Source organism: Choloepus didactylus, chromosome 11, assembly GCF_015220235.1.
Source record: "Choloepus didactylus isolate mChoDid1 chromosome 11, mChoDid1.pri, whole genome shotgun sequence".
Taxonomy (NCBI): domain Eukaryota; kingdom Metazoa; phylum Chordata; class Mammalia; order Pilosa; family Megalonychidae; genus Choloepus; species Choloepus didactylus.
Genome location: NC_051317.1, coordinates 81,802,041 through 81,822,128, shown reverse-complemented (window position 1 = coordinate 81,822,128; position 20,088 = coordinate 81,802,041). Strand labels below are relative to the sequence as shown.

Here is a 20,088-nt window from a genome sequence, read left to right as displayed (position 1 = left end):
CAAAAATTAACTCTAAATGGATTAAAGACTTAAATGTAAGAGCTAAAACCATACAACTCTTAAAAGAAATCATAGGGGTAAATCTTTGTGACCTTAGATTTGACACCAAAGGCATAAGCAACAAAAGAAAAAGTAGATATATTGGACTTCATCAAAATTAAAAACTTCTCACTTTAAAATACACTATTGAGAAAGGGAAAAGACAATCCACAGAATGGGAGAACATTTTTTTTGCAAGTCATAATCTGATAAAGAACTTGTATCTAGAATATATAAATAATTTACAATTCATGCATTCGTGTGACACAAGGCTCAAAGGGAGGGTCCCACTTCACCCTCCCAGTACTAGTTAATTTTGAGCAATTGTGTATTGTCAGAAAAGTGATCAGTACTAGTTTTGTTTTGCTGTTCCCCCAAATTTTGGGGAGTTAAAAACAAGGTATGTTTGTGATGACTCTTAAACAGACCAATTTGAATTGCTGAAACCACTCCCTGGTTCCACTCTGGAGAGTAATCTTGGACATCTTAGTGTTTTGTTTTTCTTTTTTCTTTTTTGGGTGTGTGTGTGTGTGTGTGAAGGGTTGAATGTGTGTATTTTTATTTAGTCTTGTTTTTAAATTCATTAGCCAGTGGACAACTCTTGAGGGGAGAAGGAAAGACTGATTCCATCATTCTACTTCCTAGATCTAGTTTAGAAAACATGTTCCCCACCTGGTGCTCTTAGAAAGGCACTTAGCAAAGGTCTCATTTAATAACATGCTCCTTTTTGAAAGTTGTCTTTTCTCTCTACCATTGAGTAAGTCCAGAATTTGTTGACACTCCTGAAAGTGGTTAGAATCAGTCTTGCCCCTCCTCTTTTATAGGATGTATATATGTGACTGTGACTCTCAAGGAAATTTGTTTGCCATGTGCTGATTCTTTTTTTGAAGTTAATTTCTAACTTATTTTACTGATAAATGAAGAAAAGTATTGAACTACTTTTGAATGATACCAAATGGGTTGAGTTCATCACTAAAATTTTTTTCCCTGTCAGTCATTGTCTGACATCCTTAACATAGATGTGCAGCTTAATAGTGTATGAAATGATGTGCCTAGAACAGAGCTGAAAACCTGATATATAGAGGAAATATGGGGGGTGGTACTAGAAGACAGTTATCTATGGGGTGATTCATATCCTCTTTCAAGTGATGGATTGGAGGCCTGCTTCATTAAGATGCTGGGGGTGGGATAAGGGTGGGGAGACCACTAAACAATGTTGGGGACCAGTCAGGGGAATCTCCTTTTTTCTGTTTTGCATGTGTGAAACAGTAACATAGCCAACTGAGGCTCTCTAGTTTAATAAAGTCATGGAAAGATTTGAAGACACTTCTTCATAAGTGGCAACAGATATTTAATTAGCTTATTTTGGCTGTAGATTCCAATTTTTTAAAAAATGTTTAAGTAATCTTTTCCACCTTCCCCAAATCCTAATTCTTGTAGATTCATTCATTAGTGTCGAACCAATGCTTTCTTGTGTTTCAATTGTATATGTATTATATCCAGATATATTAAACAAACAGAAAATCCTTAAAAATATTCAGATATTTCAAAGAGGTTTTACAAATGGCCAAAAGCCCATGAAAAGATGCACAACATCATTAGCCATTAGGGAAATGCAAATCAAAATCACAATGAAATAGCAATGCACACCCACAAGGGTAACTATAATCAAAAAGTCAAGTAATAACAAGTGTTGGGGAAGTTGTGGAGAAACTGGAAGCCTCATACGTTGCTGTGGGAATGTAAAATGGTATAGCAGCTTTGGAAAACAGTTTGGCAGTTCCTTAAATAGTGAAACATAAAGTTACTATATGACCCAGCAATCCTGCTCCTAGGTATATATGCAAGAGAACTGAATATGTATGTCCATACAAAAACTTGCATATGAATGGTCATAGTAGCACTATTTACAATAGCCAAAAGGTAGAAACAACCCAAATGTACATCAACTGATGAACGGATAAACAAAATGTGATACATCTATAAAATGGAATATTATTCAGCCACAAAAGTTAATGAAGTATTGATACATGCTACAACATGGATGCACCTTAAAAACACTAAGCTAAGTGAAAGAAGCCAGTCACAAAAGACCACATATTATATGATCCCATTCATAGGAAATATCCAAACTGGACAAATCTATACAGAGTGAAAGTCGATTGGTGGTTGCCTAGGGCTGGGGTGGGGGAGTAGGGAGATTTAAGGGGGCTAGGATAGCTCAAGTTTTCAGGGTTTCCTTTTGGTTGATGAGAATGTTCTAAGATTGATTGTGGTAATGGATGTACAACTGTGAACATACAAAAATCTATTGAATTGTACACTTAAAATGAGCAAATTGGATGTTTTGCGAAATAGTACAATAAAAGGAGTATGATTAACTCAGCCTTCTCACCTGACCTAAAAAAAGAGAAAATAAAAATTTTTAAAAATGGGCTTAGTGGCACCATATTTTCAGTATTTCAGTTGGTGCCTATTTTAGGTTTCCCCGGGGAATGATCCCCTGGCGGCTGCTTGGCTGGCTCATGCCAAGGCTGAGATCTGTGCTGTTCTTCCATCACTTGCTGTTCTTACCACAGTCACTTTCCACTCCCAGGAGGATGTGCAAGGTACGTCCTGCATCTTGGTCCTACAACCACAGTTTCCCCATTCCACTGAAATCATTACTTAATTTTAAAGATATTTAATTATCCAAATAGTTTGACCTACCAGTTTGGTTTTAAAACTGAAACAAGGGAAACTTCTTGCCTAACTAGTCTGTGACCCCTGGGTTTGCCTATTTTTCAGTGTTTCTTGGTTGAATAGTGAAATTTTCATACACCCAATTTTGTTCTACAGTGATTTCTTCCCTCTCTAATAGCAGAACATTTATTTTTTCCCCAATTTTATTGAGATATAATCACACCACACAAACCATCCAAAGTATACAATCCCTGGCTCATAGTATCATCACGTAGTTGTGCATACATCCCCATGATCGATTTTAACATTTTCATTACTCCAGAACAGAAATAGGAATAAAATAATAAAACCCAAATACTCCCCTACCCCTTATCCCTCCCATTGTTGAACCATAGTATTGGTGTAGTACATTTGCTACTGTTGATGAAATATTAAAACATTACTGTTACCTATTAGTCCATAGTTTGCAATAGCTATGTTTTTTCCATATACCCCTCTATTATTTTTTTTTACATTTGTAGTGGTTCATGCAAGAACTTATTTACATAATGACTTTAAACAATCACTTTCAATCCAATTCACCTACATTATCTTACTATTTCTTATAATCCCAAGAAGGATCTACCGTCACCTCTATTCATTCCCAAACATTTAAATTCGACCTCATTAACAATTCTGTACATATTAAGTAACTGCTCGCCCTTCTCTAGCTTCTGTCTACCTCTAGGTACCCTATATTCTACATTTTTTCTCATGAATGCCTTTATTATATTACTCATATAATCAAAGACTGGATAAAGGGGGTATCAGTCACAAGGTTTTTACAATCACAAGGTCACAAGATAAAAGCTATATTGTTATACAATCATTATAAAAAATCAAGGCTACTGGGTTGCAACTCAGCCATTTCAGTTATTTCCTTCTGACTGTTCTAATACACTAGAAATCAAAAAGAAATATCTTTATAATGATTCAGTAGTCATAATCATTTGTTAAATCCTAACTTCTCTGTTACAACTTCTTCCTCTCATTTGACTGATCTCTCAATCTTCAGAGTGTTTGGGCAGTGACCATTCTAACTTCTTCAAGCTGAAAAAGAGTATTGACATTATGGGGTAGAGAAATGCGAATAGTTAATGCTCTTGGAGAGACTGGGACCTCTGAGTTTCAGGGCGTATCTGGGATAGGAACTATCTGGAGGTTTAAAATTTCTTAAAAAATAAACTTAATAGGTAAAATTTTTGTAGAGTCTTAGACCCCAGGGTATTCTTTAGGGTTTTCAGGAATATTGCAGGTCGTGGCTTGGCATATGGTAACAATTTGCAATATCTGGCTGAAGCTTGCATAAGTTTAACCTCCAGAATGACCTTTCAATTCTATCTGAAATTTCTTAGCCACTGGAATCTTATTTTGTTTCATTTCTTTTTCCCCTTTTGGTCAAGAAGGCATTGTTAATCCTATGGTGCCAGGGCCAGGGTCATCTCTGGGAGTTATGTTGTCAGAGAGACTTACACCCCTGGAAGCTATGTCCCACATGGAGGCGGGGAGAGAGTTTATTTGCAGAGTTGGCTGAGAGAGAGAGGTCACATCTGAGAAATGAAAGAGGTTCTCTGGGGCTGACTCTTAGGCATAATTATAGGGGTTTAGCTTCTAATTTAAGTTAGATAGTGTGCTACAGAAAATTAAAATTAAAATTTTGGACAAAATAAATTTTTTTTATTTTGGAAAAAATTCTTTGGTCTCTCACAGAAGTTGAAGATTTAAAATACAAGAAATATCATCCTTTACCCTGCTTTACCTTAGTCCTAACCAGATCAGCTTCATTTGTATCTCTAATTGAAGTCTGATCTCTTTTTAAGCTCCTTTAACAGTTGCTGTGTGGAGTAATGCTGACTTTCAGAGCTGCAGGACTCTAACTCTGAGTCTTAGGTGTCACACAGGTGCCCAAAGTTCCAGGGAAATACAAGGTTATACACATAGAGCACAACATCGCAGAATTAGAAATAACGATTAAAACTCATGAATAAATGTGACTGCTGTAAGAGCTTACAATCTAGGCCCTAATTTTCTTATAAGCATTTTCTAAATGAGATCATAGAATATTTGTTCTTTTGTTTCTGGCTTGTTTCACTCACTGTAGTGTGCTCAACATTCATTCACCTCATTGCATGCCTCACAAATTCACTCCTTTGTGTAGCCACACCATACTCCGTCTGATGTATACAACACAGTTCACCCTTCTGCTCATCAATTGATGGAGACTTTGGCCACCTCCATCCAATGGCAATCATGAATAATGCCGCCATACACACCAGTGTGCAAATGTCTAATCATGTCCCTAAAAGCAGGACATTTATTTTTTTATGATTTGACCATAATCATGCATTGCCTTATGTCTGCTCTTATATTGTCTGCTCTTGTATTGTTTTCTTATATTGCAATTCATGTTTTAGGGTATTTAAGCCTTTTCTATATGACTAAATTACAAATCCCTTGAGGGAAAAACCTATACTAAATGCTTTTTTATCTTCCTCACAATAACTGCTATGATGCTTTTCACATGACAGGGATTCAAAAAGCTTTGATTGATTGAATGATTGATTGATAGGGTTCTTGGATTTATCAAACTGATTTGGAGGCTAGAAAAAAATGTACGTTCTTAAAATAAACCTCAATGGTTTTTTTTTTAACCAGAATATTGATCTTCTTAGACTTATGTGATTTTTAATACATTTATTTTCTAGTCTTTACATAACTTGAAAACAGGTGAATTTTTATGATATGCAGTGTAACAACTGAACATTTCACTCACCACTTCACTGGTGCCATTCAAAATATCACAGAGAGACAGTCTCTGCCTTCAACAAGTTTGTTAAAGCAAGTTTATAAAAATATAAAGCCTTTTGGTAAGACTACATGGGCTTAAAATCAATTGATTTAAAGTCATAACAATTGGTAAAATTATCCTTGTTTTTGAACTGTAAATGTGCATATTTCTACATGAACTTCATTTGCAGGGAGATACATAGTGTATGGGGAAGGCATTTCAGCAATTTAATTTTAGTAATTGTACCATATCAAACACAACAAAAGCAGTCCTAAAGCTGAAGAGTACAGCCCTTTCAAAATGGGTTCATCTAGATTATTCAGAAGGTCATAGGTCTAAATTCCATTGATGTCTTACATTCTGGTCTTGTTGCAAAGGATGGGAAAGTGTGAAAGAAAATTTCAACCTTAGGGCTCAGTCCTGTGGTACTACTCACTCAATCACTTGGGTATTTGCTGTTTCAGACTGGAATTTGAGTCCTGAAACCAGTGAGAAAACTTACAATCTCTAATAGCGTTCACTATTCACATAGTAGGTTTTAAATAATGTGCTGCCTTAAAGAGCCCTTGGCTGAGCACAATGCAGGACTATGCAATAGACTATGCATGTATTTACGGTACCAGAAAAGCAAGGGTACACTCTTCCTAAAATATAAAATTTCATTAGCTTTCACTAATGTAAATTAGTCAGAATTTTGCACTTACAAATGTAGGAAAGAACTCTTTTAATGTCAGCACGCATGGAAGTTTCGCATTATTTTGAAAAATAAAATTTTGAATTACTAATGGAGTGGTGGCAAGACTCCATACTCTTCAATGTTTAGGGATTCCTAAGGCATTAATCAGGCCCTGGCTGCAAGAAGCCACAAGACTCTATGTGCAAAGTTAAGTGAAGCTTCTCTAACTCCCCATGCATAGATTGGCTAATCTAATTTTTGCAGGTGAAATTGAGGTGATGTTTTAGAAGCTGAAGGGAACTGGCGAGCTTATGATCAAAAGCAGGACATGGGAAAATTTCGTGCTACCAGAAGTGATTCAATTGGAATTAAGACCTGAGTAGGCCTGAAAACTTGGGTATTCTGTTTGAAATATCTAAATAAGTGCTCCATCCTCTAGAAAAGCCCCAAGCATTGGACAGCCACTTCTGTCTTCATTGGAGCACTACACTATGTGTACATTGTGTTCTACACTATGGTCCTTTTTTGTCTTCTAGAGTTTTTTCTGATATTCTTCAAGTCCACTTTTACACTAGATAAAAATACAGAAAATGCTCTTCTTTGCTGTTTACCTATTCTAAAACCAACTGAAAAGGTTTTACATTTTTTTGTTTAATAACCCCTCATTTCTTCACAATTTTCTGGGTATTTTGTATTGTAGTGAAAATTGGGAATAATAAAGTGTGTTACTTTTTTATTATTAGTTTTTAAAGAAAGATTTTCCCCTACATGTTTATGGAGATATAAATTCAGCTCTCAGAACTTTAGTTGTAACCAAATTTTAGGAGGACAGAAATAAATGAAGCTTACATTTTACTTTTTAAAATTATTAAATCATAAGAAATTATTTAAAAGTGCTGACAATAGCAGAGTTATAAGCTCACCAACCAGTTTTAATATGTTACGTATTTTTCCACTCTTGCTTCAAATATTTTTTATAGAAATAAAATGTTACAGATATAAACGAAGTCTTCCCTTTTTATTTCCTTCCCTATTCCCCAGAGATAATCAACACCCTTCAGTGGTATATATCCTTCTTGTCCATACTTATAAGCTCCTACTATGTTTGTAGCCATAGACCAAATATAATGTTCTATGGTTTGTAAAGATTTATATAAATCTACCTTGAAACATTGTTTGTGAAATTTAATCATGTTGAATGTATGTAGAACTATTTTATATGTTCTAAGACTCCATAGTATTCCACTGTATGAATATACTTTGATTTATTTATCTATTGGTTCATCAATGAACATTTAAATTACTTTCAGTTTTTCCTTAAGATGCTACCTAGAATCCCAATAACTTTCTTGTGAAGATGTAGGAGAAGGACTCAAAGACAATTCCTAGATGTAGAATTACTAGTTAATAGGTATTTTGGTTTTCTAAAGCTGCTGGAATGCAACATACCAGAAATTGGTTGGCTTTTACAATGGGGATTTATTATCAATAAATACCTTCTCTTAAGAAAGGCTGATGGCATCGGTATTCCACTGTCACATGGGAAGGCACATGGCCAATGTCTGCTGATCCTTCTCTCCAGGTTTATTGCTTTTGGGTTCTGGCTCTTAGTTTCTGTGTGTCCTTGCTTGCTTCTCTCAGGGCTTTTCTCTCTGGGTGTTTCTCTCTGTGCATTCTCTCTGGGCGTTTTCTGTCTTTTATCCTGCTAAAGGACCCCAGTAAAGGATTAAGACCCACCTTGAACTGTGTGGGTCACATCTCAATTAAAACAACCTAATCAAAAGGTCCTACGCACAGTAGGTCTGCCCCTACAGGAATGGATGAAAAGAACATGGACTTTTCTAGGGTACATAACAGTTCAAAACAGTACAGTAGGGTATACATATTTTCAATTTTACTAGATACTGACAAATTTATCAATTTACACTGAAGGTTCACACTTTCCTCCATTCTCTTCAACTGTTTACATTGTTAGACTTTCAATTATTTTGGCCAACCTTTGGATATGAAATAGTGTTTCACTGTTATTTTCCTTTGCATTTCTCTGATTGCTGGTGAAAAAGAGAATCTTTTCATATATTTATTTATAAGTAATCTTAAGTAAATTACCTGCTCTTAACCTTAGTCCATTTAAAAAAACTGGATGGCCTTTTTCTAATTGATTTGTAGGACCCTAAAAAAATTATATTTAGGGACACTGGATTCTAAGAAATTGACACTGCACATATCTTCTCCTAGTATGTGATTTGTCTTTTAACTTTGTGTTTGGTACCCCTTGTGGCCTAGAAATTTTTATTTAAATATGGTCAATATATTTTAAGTTTTAAAATTTTGCTTTTCACACCTATGTCTAGAAACAACATAGAACTTGTAACTGTGATGTGGTGAGGTAAGGCCTAATTTTTTTTTCTACATGGATAGCTAATTATAATTGTCTACCCTCTCTTCCATTGATTTGTGAAGTCTCCTCTGTCATACAACACCCAACAGGGACGAGAAAGGGGTGAACTGCCAATCTTGGAGCAATTTAATAGATTAGCTCTACCTGGTAGGGAATATTGGACCCATGGAGGTCAGACATACATCATCTTTCTATAAAAACTCACTAAGGAGTGGGATGACCTAGGGTATTACTATAGGTAAATTTGGTGGGAGATTCTCACCAAACATTTAGGTCTAGTTTTTGTTTTGAAATAGACATTTATAATTTTCTCTGTAAAGGCCTTACATATTTTTCTAGCAAAATTACCATTTTTCTAAGTAGTTTTATTATCTTAAAGCAGTTTATAGGATTCTCTTATGATTTTTAAAATCTCTACTATATCTGTAGTTAATGTTCTTCTTTTCCTATTCCTAGTGTTTATTTGTGTTTTTTGTTTTTTTCTTAATTGATCATAATAGAAGTTTGCCTGTTTTGTAAGTCTTTTCAAAGTACTTTCAAGTATAGATGTTGGTTTTGTTGATTCTATCTTTTGCTGTTACTGATATTTCTTCTTACTTAAATTCTTTCTTTCCTTCTACTTTGTTTGTGTTTGTTCTGTTGTTCTTTTCCTAATTAAGAGTTAAAACCCAGCTCATTAGTTTTCAGTTTTTTTTCCTATTGTATGCATTCGTGGCTATGCATTTCCTTCCAAGTCTACTTATCTGCATTCTAGTATTTTTCTTACATTATTTTATAAGAGCTTTATTGAGATATAACTCATATACTGTAAAATTCACTATTTTAAGATGCATAATGCCATTGGTTTTAGTATATTCACAGAGTATGTAGCTATCACCACTGTCTAATTTTAAGAAATTTTTCGTCACCCGTCCTGCACCTCCAGAGACATTGTATCTGTTAGCAGTCACATTCCCACTCCTCACAGTCTCCCATAACCACTAATCTACTTTGTCTTTATGGATTTGCCTGTTCTGTACATTTCATAATAAACAGACTCACTCAATATGTGATATTTTGTGGCTGGACTTTTTTTTTCACATAGCATAATGTTTTCAAGGTTCCTCTATGCTGTAACACATTCCTTTTATCATTAAGTAGTGAACTTTATTCTTAATAAATTTTTTTTGGCTTGAAGTTGATAATGTCATTAATTTAGCTAATACACTTTTCTACTCAGATTTTATTGTATCTTTTTCTATCCCTTTATCAACCTTTCTGTGTCATTGTCTTAGGTCTCTCAAAAACAACATACAACTAAATTTTTTAAAAAAATCTAATCTATTCTCTGTCTTCTAACCACCAAAATGAAGTTATCCACTTATTATTATGTTGTATTATGTTAAGCTTTATTTCTACCATCTTATTTATATTTACCATGCATTTTTCTTGCCTCTCCTTTTCTCTGCTTCGCTCTTGGATAGCTTCACTCTTGTTTGCACCTATATTAGTTTTGAAGTTCATTTTATTTACCTTTTTTTTAATGGTTACTCTAATTTTCACCAAGCAACTTGACGAAGTCTAGAATGAATCCAGAGCTATTCATCTTATGAATAACTAACTCTTGGATCTTGGGATTTTTGAATTCTATTCACACCATTTTTCATCTTTTTTACTGTTGTCTAATATTTTAGTTTGGATTCCCTTCTTAATCATTATTATTATAATTGCTGTGTTAATACAGCCAGTGCTTATATATATTTACCTCCATGTGTACAGTTTCTTGGGTTAGCAGTATTTCTTGTGCACTGCTTCTTCTGGGTTCCTTTGCACAGAAGTACAATCTTCAGTGCATCTTTCAGTCAAGGTTTTTTGAGCGGTAATCTCTGTTTGAAAATGTCTTTTATTCATACTTACCTTTTCCCTTTCTCTCTCTCTCTCTCCCTCTCTCTCTCTCTCTCTCTCTCTCTCTCTCTCTCTCTCTCTCTCTCTCTCTCTCTTCCTCTCTCTCTCTCCTTTCTCTTCCAGTGGCAGTCTGGTATACCTTGGGTTTTGGACATGCCCCTGCAGGGATGTTTCATGTTTGCTTTTGCTTTCCCAGGGGGTTGCAGGGTGCTAAATCAGATTCTACCTTCATGCACAGCCCGGTTGGGGACTGAGATCTCCCTCAGAATCCCTCATTTTTCCATGCGGAACTGAGGAACTGTTTTTGGACTGAGGGCAGAATTTTTCCAGTTCTTACACTGAGGGGTCCCAGCTTGATTAAGGAATTTCAGTTTTAGCTCCCTACCTTATGTGGGCCTAGGGCCACATTTCTTGTCCTCATTGGACATTAAACTCCAGCCCCTGGGACATAATATTGGTTCTTGCTTATTGTTCTGCCTGTGAGTTCCCACATCATTTCTTGCACCTTGCAAGCTTAGTTACATGTTAAGCATATCTACGTGTTGTCTTATGAGAGATACCCCAATATCTCAATCCTCCATGTTCTTGGAACTAGTTTATATTCCTTTTATACTATTGAAAACATCTTTGTCCTCCACAACCCTATGGAACTAATGTAGTTGAATATAAAAGTCCTTCACAATTTGAAGAAAACTGGTTAAGAAATTTCGTTACTATGCTTTATATAGACAGCAGCAGTTCTCACATTTTAGCATATATCAGAATCACCTGAGGGCTTGTTAAAACAAATTCCTGGGTCCTATTCCAGAGTTTTTGATTCAGTGTGTTTTGGGGTGGGGAGTGGGGTATGAGGTGATGCTGATGCAGCTGGTCCTGGGGTAATACCTTGAGACCACTAACATAGAGGAACAAATATATTTTGTTAGCATCTTCTGGCATCATTGCTTTGAGGAAGCTTAATTTTAAATCTGTCTTATAGATGCGGAATCTGGTGTGGAAACCAACTAGGTGATTTTCCAAGGTTTGTACTAATTAGTGTTAGAAAATTCCACTCCTTTCCAAACAACACATTAAGCAAGTCTTTCATGCAAAACTTCCTGGCGGCCAGAATAACACGCTGTGGCCACTGCCTCTTGCCCAAAACTCCCTTCCCCAGCTATATGCATTCCAATCCTTAAAATGGCACTAAAACCCACTACTCACTTCTCCATTGGCTCAATGCCATTCTTTCTCAATTCCCACCCCAACAGACCCTGGGTGCAATCATAACTTAAACCATCAGCTAAACCCCTGTCCATCTCTACCAACTGATCACCTGCAAAAGCAAAGCATAAATACAGATCTCCCTTTATCTTGAGCCGGCTGAAGCTTTACTTCAGGCCTCTGCCATGCTGGTGCTTTTGTTTCCAACCCCCACCCTGCTGCTCGAATAAAACTTTCCTGTCTGAAAGTCTATTAGTCTCCGTGCCCTTTATGACCGTGCACCCCCAAAATTTCTAACAATAAGTTAGAGTAAGACCACTAGAATTCCTTCACTTAGTTTTCGTTGCTACTGCATTTAACTAATATCAAATCATATCAAAACTGGAAACATTTTTAACAAACCAGTCATCTTTTTTGCTTGAAAATTATCTTTATATCATTAACTCTATCTCCCTTAAAACTACCTGTTTTAAATAAAATTTGGCTGGTCTTAATACTAACAATTAAAAGGTATGAAATGCATCCAATGATCAAATATAAACATTATCACAAATTAAGTTTAAGGACTACCTTCATTAACTAGGGATAATAAGCGGAGGAATCGTATGGTCTACCCATGTCAAACACAACTTAATCATGAAAATGGCTAATCACAGTCTGTATGCTAAGTAAATTTTTATTTATCAACTACTTACTCTTCCATTAACCTCTTTGTCTTGGTTAGAAGACCTGGCAGCTGCAGCGCCATCATGGACTTTTTCCCTAGGCCTTACTATTCAAAGTGTGCCCTGAAGATAGCTGCCGAGGCATCACCTGGGAGCTAATTGCACTGCAGAATCCCAGGCCCCACCCCAGACATTCTGAATTTGAATGTGCTTTTCAACACAATCCCTGGCTAGTTCAAATGCACATTAAAATTTGAGAGTTCTGAGTCTTTGCATTTCTAAGAGCTCTCAGGTGATAGTCATACTACTACTATGCAGCACTACTATACTATACTGTACTATACTGTACTATACTGTACTATACTATACTATACTATATAGCACTACTAATACTATACTATATACTACTATACTATATAATACTATATTATATACTACTATCTACTATACTATTAGTAATACTACTAACACAGTAACCACATGTTGAGTAGCAGAGTTCTGCTCTCCTCTCTACTCATTAAAATGAATGATATCTTCGAAAATTGCTAACTTTGCTAAGTAGTTCAATAGCGATTCAATTCAGTAAAGACTGATCGACACTATACTGGACATTGTCCTTAAGATGGAACAATAAAGACGAGACAGGCACAGCTTTCTCGGAGTGAAATAAGGAGTTTGGTGAGAGTGTTATTGAAGAGTGGTAATAGTCTCTGATTGCTAAAAGAGAGCCCCAAAGAGCAACACTAATAATCCTAAGTCAAAATGACCAAATGTAATTGTAACAGTGAAAGTCCAAATTCAACTGCTCTAAAACCTTCTTTTTTTAAAAATTAAATTCAGTTTTATTGAGCTATATTCACATACCATGCAATCATCTATGGTGTACAATCAACTGTTCACAGTACCATCATATAGTTATGCCTTCATCACCCCAATCTAATTTTGACCCCTTTCCTTACACCAGAAAGAATCAGAATCAGAATAAGAAATAAAAGTAAAAAAGAATACCCAAATCATCCCCCCCATCCTACCCTATTTTTCATTCAGTCTTTGTCCCTATTCTTCTACTCATCCATCCATACACTGGATAAAGGGAGTGCAATCCACAAGGTCTAAAACCTTCTTTTATTTGAAAGAATATAAAGCAATGGAAAACAGACAAAAGTATATGGTATTTAGGTGGACCCCATAATATTACATTGGGGACATCATTTAATTTCTTACAGCAATTCTGCAGTCATTGTTTTGATTCAGAGGCTTTTTGTATCTTAAACTAAATGCAGAATTAACTGGCATGAAAGGTACACATATTGTATTAGTATATGCATATGGATCACAGTGGGAGGGAACTTTCCATAGCTTGACTAACATCCTGGTGTTGGTTTGTGTCACCAAAATGAAGGAAACATACTAATTCCTGTGGTTTGAGCATACATGTCTTTAGTCTTGCAGCCTGGGTATCTTGTATTGCGACAAAACATATTGTTTGTGGAAGTGTAGCCACATGCAGTGGATTAAGACTGCATAGAAATGTGGATTCTACCTCATAGAAGGCAAATGCATCATTCACTCATTCATCCATCTTTTTCCCTGGAGGTGAAGTATCCAGGCTAAGTTTGTTCACACCAGAGCCTGGGGCAGATTTCCCTTTTGTTTTGGTCTTTTAATGAGCAGAGACATGGATAATGCTCCTGGGAAACATATTTCCATGAACAACATCCCTTTCTTCTTTCACCTTTTCAGTTTCCCTGGGGTCAAGGGATTTGGAGGCGAATGGGTGGGACGGTACTCATACCTGAAGAGTCTTGGATACTGTCAGTGGGTTATTTTTCAATCTGTTGGTTTAGGAATACTTTTGTTGGCAGGATAGCTTCCCATCCCTATTTCAAGGGCATTCAAATTCCAATGTATATCTAGTAATTTTGGGTAAATCCATCCATCCATCCATCCATCCATCCATCCATCCATCCATCCATTCTTTTATCTTTCTTTTATTCTTTCGTACACCATCCATTCAACAATTGCCTACCAAGTGCTTCCTAGGTAACAGGTACTGAGCTTAACGCTGCATAACAAATATAAAAATGCTTCAGTTCCTTCACTCAAGGAGCTTTCAGTCAAGTGGAAGAGACATTCAATGCAACAATGATAATATTGTAAGATATATGCCATCATGCAGGTTTTTTTGCAAGCTAAGACATCGGATACTCTATACGTGTTAGTGTGATAATAACTTGTCATGTATCCAGCATTTTGGATTAGCTAAAGCCTACCTTTAGACTTCCTGGTTCAGATCTCACTATTGCTACTTGGAGTCATGGACAGTTAGTAACCTGTCCGTGCCTCGATTTCATTATCTGTGAAGTAGGGATAACAATTATACCTATTACATGAGGCCAATACCAAGATCAAACATTTTAGTACATTTAAAGCACTGGAATAGTACTTAGCAATATTTAGCAGTATTTACTTATAATATGTAGATGTTAATTATACTTACACACCCCTATTTTCAAAATGGATTTGACATTCCATTAGAGTAGGAGTTTCCAAAGATAATCCATTGGGTACAGGAAGAAAATATTAGAACTTCTTTTTCTATTTATTTTCCTTATCCTTTTTCAATTTCTGTTGTTATGTGTCTTATAATGGATATAATATATTATTAGAGTAGTATACAAATATATAATTAATGAATGAATACACACATAGATATTGGAATAAATATTATTTTTTTTACCAGTAGGGGTACTTAATCCAAAGTTTAGAGATAACTGGATTATAGGTATAGTATGTGACATCCCTAGTCATAGAAGGGACTTGTAAATTATAATTTACAAAGCAACTTTACATAAATTATCCCAAAATGACAAGAAAATACTGTATATATTAGTAACTACATATTTTTCATCTGCCTCTGATTCTTAGTACATCCAAGTGGACAGTTCAGAATAAATGATTTGAGAAGTCACTACTAGCTTACACCTTGATAGGGCGTTTGCTAGTCTTTATAGAACCTCAGAGAAGTTGGCTCTTACTTTTCTAGCCTAAATGTTCATCACCACACTCAGCTATAGCATGGCAGTGATGCATGGAATATAAAATTCATTAGAATATAAACTGAATATATCACTGGCCAGCCTTTTCTCAAATGTGATGTTTAATGATCATTTTTGGTGTTTACTTTTCTGAAACTTTAAAGGCCCTATGACACAAACATACAACAGCATTAACCATAAAAAGCAATCTGGTCCCTTCTGTCTACATGACTTCTTTTCAGATTTTCTTGAGTAAAAGAAGCTGAAGTTGCTAACAAAACAACAGCTGCTTATCCATAAGTTAGTAAAACAAGCTTCTCGTGTAAGATTATTATTGAGGGCTTCATTTAAAACAGTTTACAAATTCATGAAGGATTTGACCTAACACATTCACACTTGGTATAGCCTTTAAAGCCATTTAGGGATGGCCTGAGATTAGAAGGGAGCTACACTCTTTCCCTTTGCTGAGAATTTGAAGATTAGTTTATGTGACCAAAAAAAGAAAGTCATCTTTATTAGAAATCCCATAAGCTCAGCACATATTTAATTGGGGTTCCATAAGAACCTGCTCATTTAAAAGCAAAGAATATATGCTCTAAAGGGAGTTATCATCAACCACTCATCGACCAAAAAAGATAACACAGAGGAAGGGGCAATAATTAGGAGGAAACTTGGTGGTATGCATATTATTAACTTGTGAAATTCTGTTCTCAGCTTTAAAAAACACCTATTCCTTTTTACCAAAGGTCATTTTTTCTGAACTGAGTTGTGTGTTTTCTTTTGGTTTTGTTTTGTAGTTCTTGATTTTTAAGAGACAAAAATCCAAAGTAATTGTTTTAACATATGAGTCTACTCCGAATGCAGAACTGACACATTCCGTCTTGAGCAGTCTTCTCCTCCCTCTTCCTCAGTTTTTCCACCCACAAAACAAGGATAACAGTGTCTACCTCACGAACTGGCCGTGTGAATTCATTAGCTAATGTCAGAAAGGCATTTCTAAAGATGGAGCTTACTGATTGTTATTTACATAATTTGGGACATGCACTGCATTTTTAAGTGAGAACAAGTAAACCTCAAACTTCTTTCCTTTTCATTATATGTGGGCCAATGTTATTTGGTCTTTTAAGAAAAGCAAATACAATGAAATGATGGCTAATCTGTCAATGAAGTACACCTTACCTCGTTGTTTAATTGACAGACTATTCTCACAATATGTAATATGTTATACCAATCACCTGTAAGTGTTGGGAAGTGTGACGAGGACTGTATTGGCTTCTTACATCTTTGTTGATTTTGATTTTTGGAAGATACCGATTTTTCCTCTTCCCTGAACAAAACAAAAGAATGTTGGGGGCTTGAATCCTAAACACTAGTTACTTTCCTTACTTGGGTACTTCCTTTGATAACTGCCAGATTTAGTAAATTCAACCTTTTTAATGTGAAGATTTAAAAAAAAAAACAAAACAATTCTAGACAGAGCTGCAAAGCACACCAGGAGTGAATAAACTTATTATCAATGAGTCAACACAGACTTGTTGAGCATCTTCCATATATCAGACCTGACATAGATGCTGTGGAGTAAAGTGTGGTCCCAGGACAAGCAGCATCAGCATCACCTGGGACACTTTTAGAGTGGGAACTTCTCTGACCCCACCCAAGACCCACTGAATCAGAAACTCTGAGAGTAGTGGGGACTGCATATTTATGTTTCAACAAACCGTTTAAGAGATTTTGATGCTCACTAAAGTTTAAGAAACACCACTCCGGGGGACACAACATTGGGTTAAACAGTGTTTGTAACTTGTAAACTGCCTGTATTTGTTCTTGTTGCCAGTGTATGGCCTGATATGATCTGTCAGAGCACACCTTCTATACAAGTGTACCTATTAACTAATTACTGTGCTTGTGCTTTGGGGGTTTTGTTTAAGAAATACCCTGTATTATCACCTTCCATAAGCAGGGAAAAGTATTGAAGTTGCCCTAGGGTGCTGGGAGTCAGGGTTCACTCACCTGAATTTACTTTACCTTGGATTTACCATCAGTCCCAAGCTGTAGGGGTTAGAGTAGGGGCCACACCTGGGCAGAGGCTATTTAAAGGCAGTGAAGAGGCCAGCCCAGCTGCTAAGAGTAGGCACTATGGAGGCTGGCAGCAATAGGAGGGGGAGTTTTTTGGTTAATTCCTGGTCTCTTGACTCTAGGTCTTTGGTGCTTGCATTTTAGCTCGGTAGAACCATTGGATTGTCCTGGTATAATTCTGCCTTCCCGTGTGAATGATATCTTTTCTGCCAGGAAACATGGCTTTACTCTTACATCCAAAAGTAAGTAGCTAGAGCTCTGGTCTCCACTGGGAAATGTCTGTCCCTGAAGCAGCCTGGTGGTATTTTGTGGAGCTGTTGGAGGTGTGGGATGTAAATGGACACAGATACTTAGGGCTTCTTGGGGGTAGAGCAAGGAGTTAGGGGTAGGAAACACTCCTTGGCTGGTCTAGCAGGAAAGGAATCTGTTTTCCTGATAGGTGAGCTGTTTTTGAGTTTTGTGGTTGATATCCTTAACATACTGAGTGCAAGGAAGTTCTAAAGTTTGGAGTATACAACTGTTAGCCTAGGTAACTACAGTGTGTTAGGAGACATGTCAGGGCAAGTGGCTTGTCCTAGGTAATGGGCACTGGAATTGTTGTCAGTCCTAGGGTTGTGATTCTCTGACTTAGCTCCAGTGGTAGGTGATGGGAGCAGATGAAGCTCAGTTCAGTTCATTCCTGTCAGTTGTAGAATGAAGAGCTGGCTTGAGTGTACACAAGCTGGGTTGGTTAAGTCCTTGCCTCATCCTGCAAGGGGTGAGTAAATTGCTGAAAGGATGGTGGTAAGCTAATAAACTGACCCCATGGAACTTCTTGTGATAGCAGTCTTCTGGAGCTTCCTCTCTTCTTCCTGACAGGCTCTAAGTTTGTGTACAGTTACTGGATTCTCCATTTTGAAGCAGCATCCTTCTCGGGGACTCACTTGATCCAGCTGTGGGCCTGGGTGTCAATTGCTCCACATGCCACTGAACTTGTTTTATTGTTCCAGAACCTTCACAGGAGCCCCAAAAGATCCCTGCTGGGTTCTTTCCCCATCATCTTTCCATCTTATCAGTCACAGAAAGGACCACTGTTGGAGATCTATTGTTTACTAAGATATTGGATGGAGCTGGTGCCCAACCTCATGGCAGAGGAAAAGATCTTGTCCACAGATGCTGCTGACCCCATCCTGAAGGAGTGTGTGGGCATGGAAGGCAAAGGAGACACTGTATTGTTGGTCTCCTCCCCAGATCATGAACAGCCACCTCTGTTTCACCTGCCTTTTGTGCAGGAATCTTTCATCCCTAATCTGGAATAGCTCATCTTGTGGAATCAGGGGCAGAACCACTGGGCGAAGCCTCCAGCAGAGCAGCTCTGTCATTTGCAGGATCGCAAGGTGAATCTCCACAGAGCTCCTTGGGGCAGGTGCGTTGTTGCACCCAAGACTTTCAGTTTCCCTTATTGTGAGGGAATTTGCCTGGCCCTGAACAGTGAGCGCATTCACTCCGGTTTTGAGTGCTATAAGGTAAGGTACAAATCCATGTTCTTTTTCTTCTGGATTGTATGGGGGGTAGCAGTAAGTGCTCAGCTCTTTGGGCCTGTCTCCTTTTAAGTCACAGAAGCCACTAAAGGTGGCACTAACATAATCTAGCATTCATATAGTATGTTGTATCTTGCCCTGTTGTGACCTTATCTTTGTCCCCAAAATGTAACATCATTTTCCTAAAGGCTGTTCTGAGGCAACCCTGATTGGGGGCTTCTCCCCTGTGTCCTCCTTTTCCTTTCACACTTTTCCTTGCCAAGTCTACAGACACTTGTAATGTGGGGCTGTGGTTAAATACCGTTCTTCCTCCTGTCCTTTGTGCCCTCAGAGGGAGGCACCCACCTCTCCCGGTTCTTCCCGGTCTGGTCCCACGAGGGCCAGACCTTTCTCCTTGATGATCCAGGATGATGAATAGAAGATGAGTGTGCACCATTTGAACGCATCTCTGATAGAAAAGTGTGGCTGCTCTTGAGACACCCTGGAGCTTCCTGCTGGCCCCATGGCCACTCAAGTCGCAGAACTCAAGATGCTCCAAGGGGCTGGGAAAAGTCCACATAATCACCTGGAGCTCTTTGAAGGGAGGTGGGACTTCTGTTTCACAATGCACGGTAAGAAGCATGGTGTTATGGGGAGTAACCCCTTTGGGATGCTTCTGTTTAATGTAGGCAGAAGTCCCGTGAAGCTCCTATTAATATTCTTGTCAGCCTTATCACTGAGGGAGCTGGGACCTTGGGAATCCAGATGCCTGAATATTGCTCCAGCTTTGATGGCCAGGTCTTCAGGTGGGGAAGGAGGAGCCTGGATTAGTTTGTCTACCTTTGAAGGGGAAGTAAAGACTGCTACTGATATTCATCAGGGCTTTGCTTTGGACCCCTTCAAGCTATTGCTCTCCTTTTGCACATCTCTGTACCATGGTACTGGTCCAAGCCTGGCTTAGACCTTGGAATACCAATTCCTCCCCATCTGGCATTCCCAGCTTCCTTGGAGTTGATGAAATCATCAAGGTAAAGGGAGCACTTGGCCACAGACTAGCTGTGGGTGCAGGTCACCCATACTTAGCTACCTCGTTTGGGT

The 20,088-nt window shown here is 37.5% G+C and overlaps 1 protein-coding gene across 1 annotated transcript; it reads left to right on the top strand.

The window, feature by feature from the left end:
- The first annotated feature begins 18,594 nt into the window (after positions 1–18,594).
- LOC119506068 (nodal) lies at positions 18,595–19,486 on the top strand. The gene is given in 3 exon segments (XM_037798957.1): positions 18,595–18,699; positions 18,808–18,996; positions 19,343–19,486. Coding segments are annotated over 3 exon segments (438 nt in total).
- The last annotated feature ends 602 nt before the right edge of the window (positions 19,487–20,088 follow it).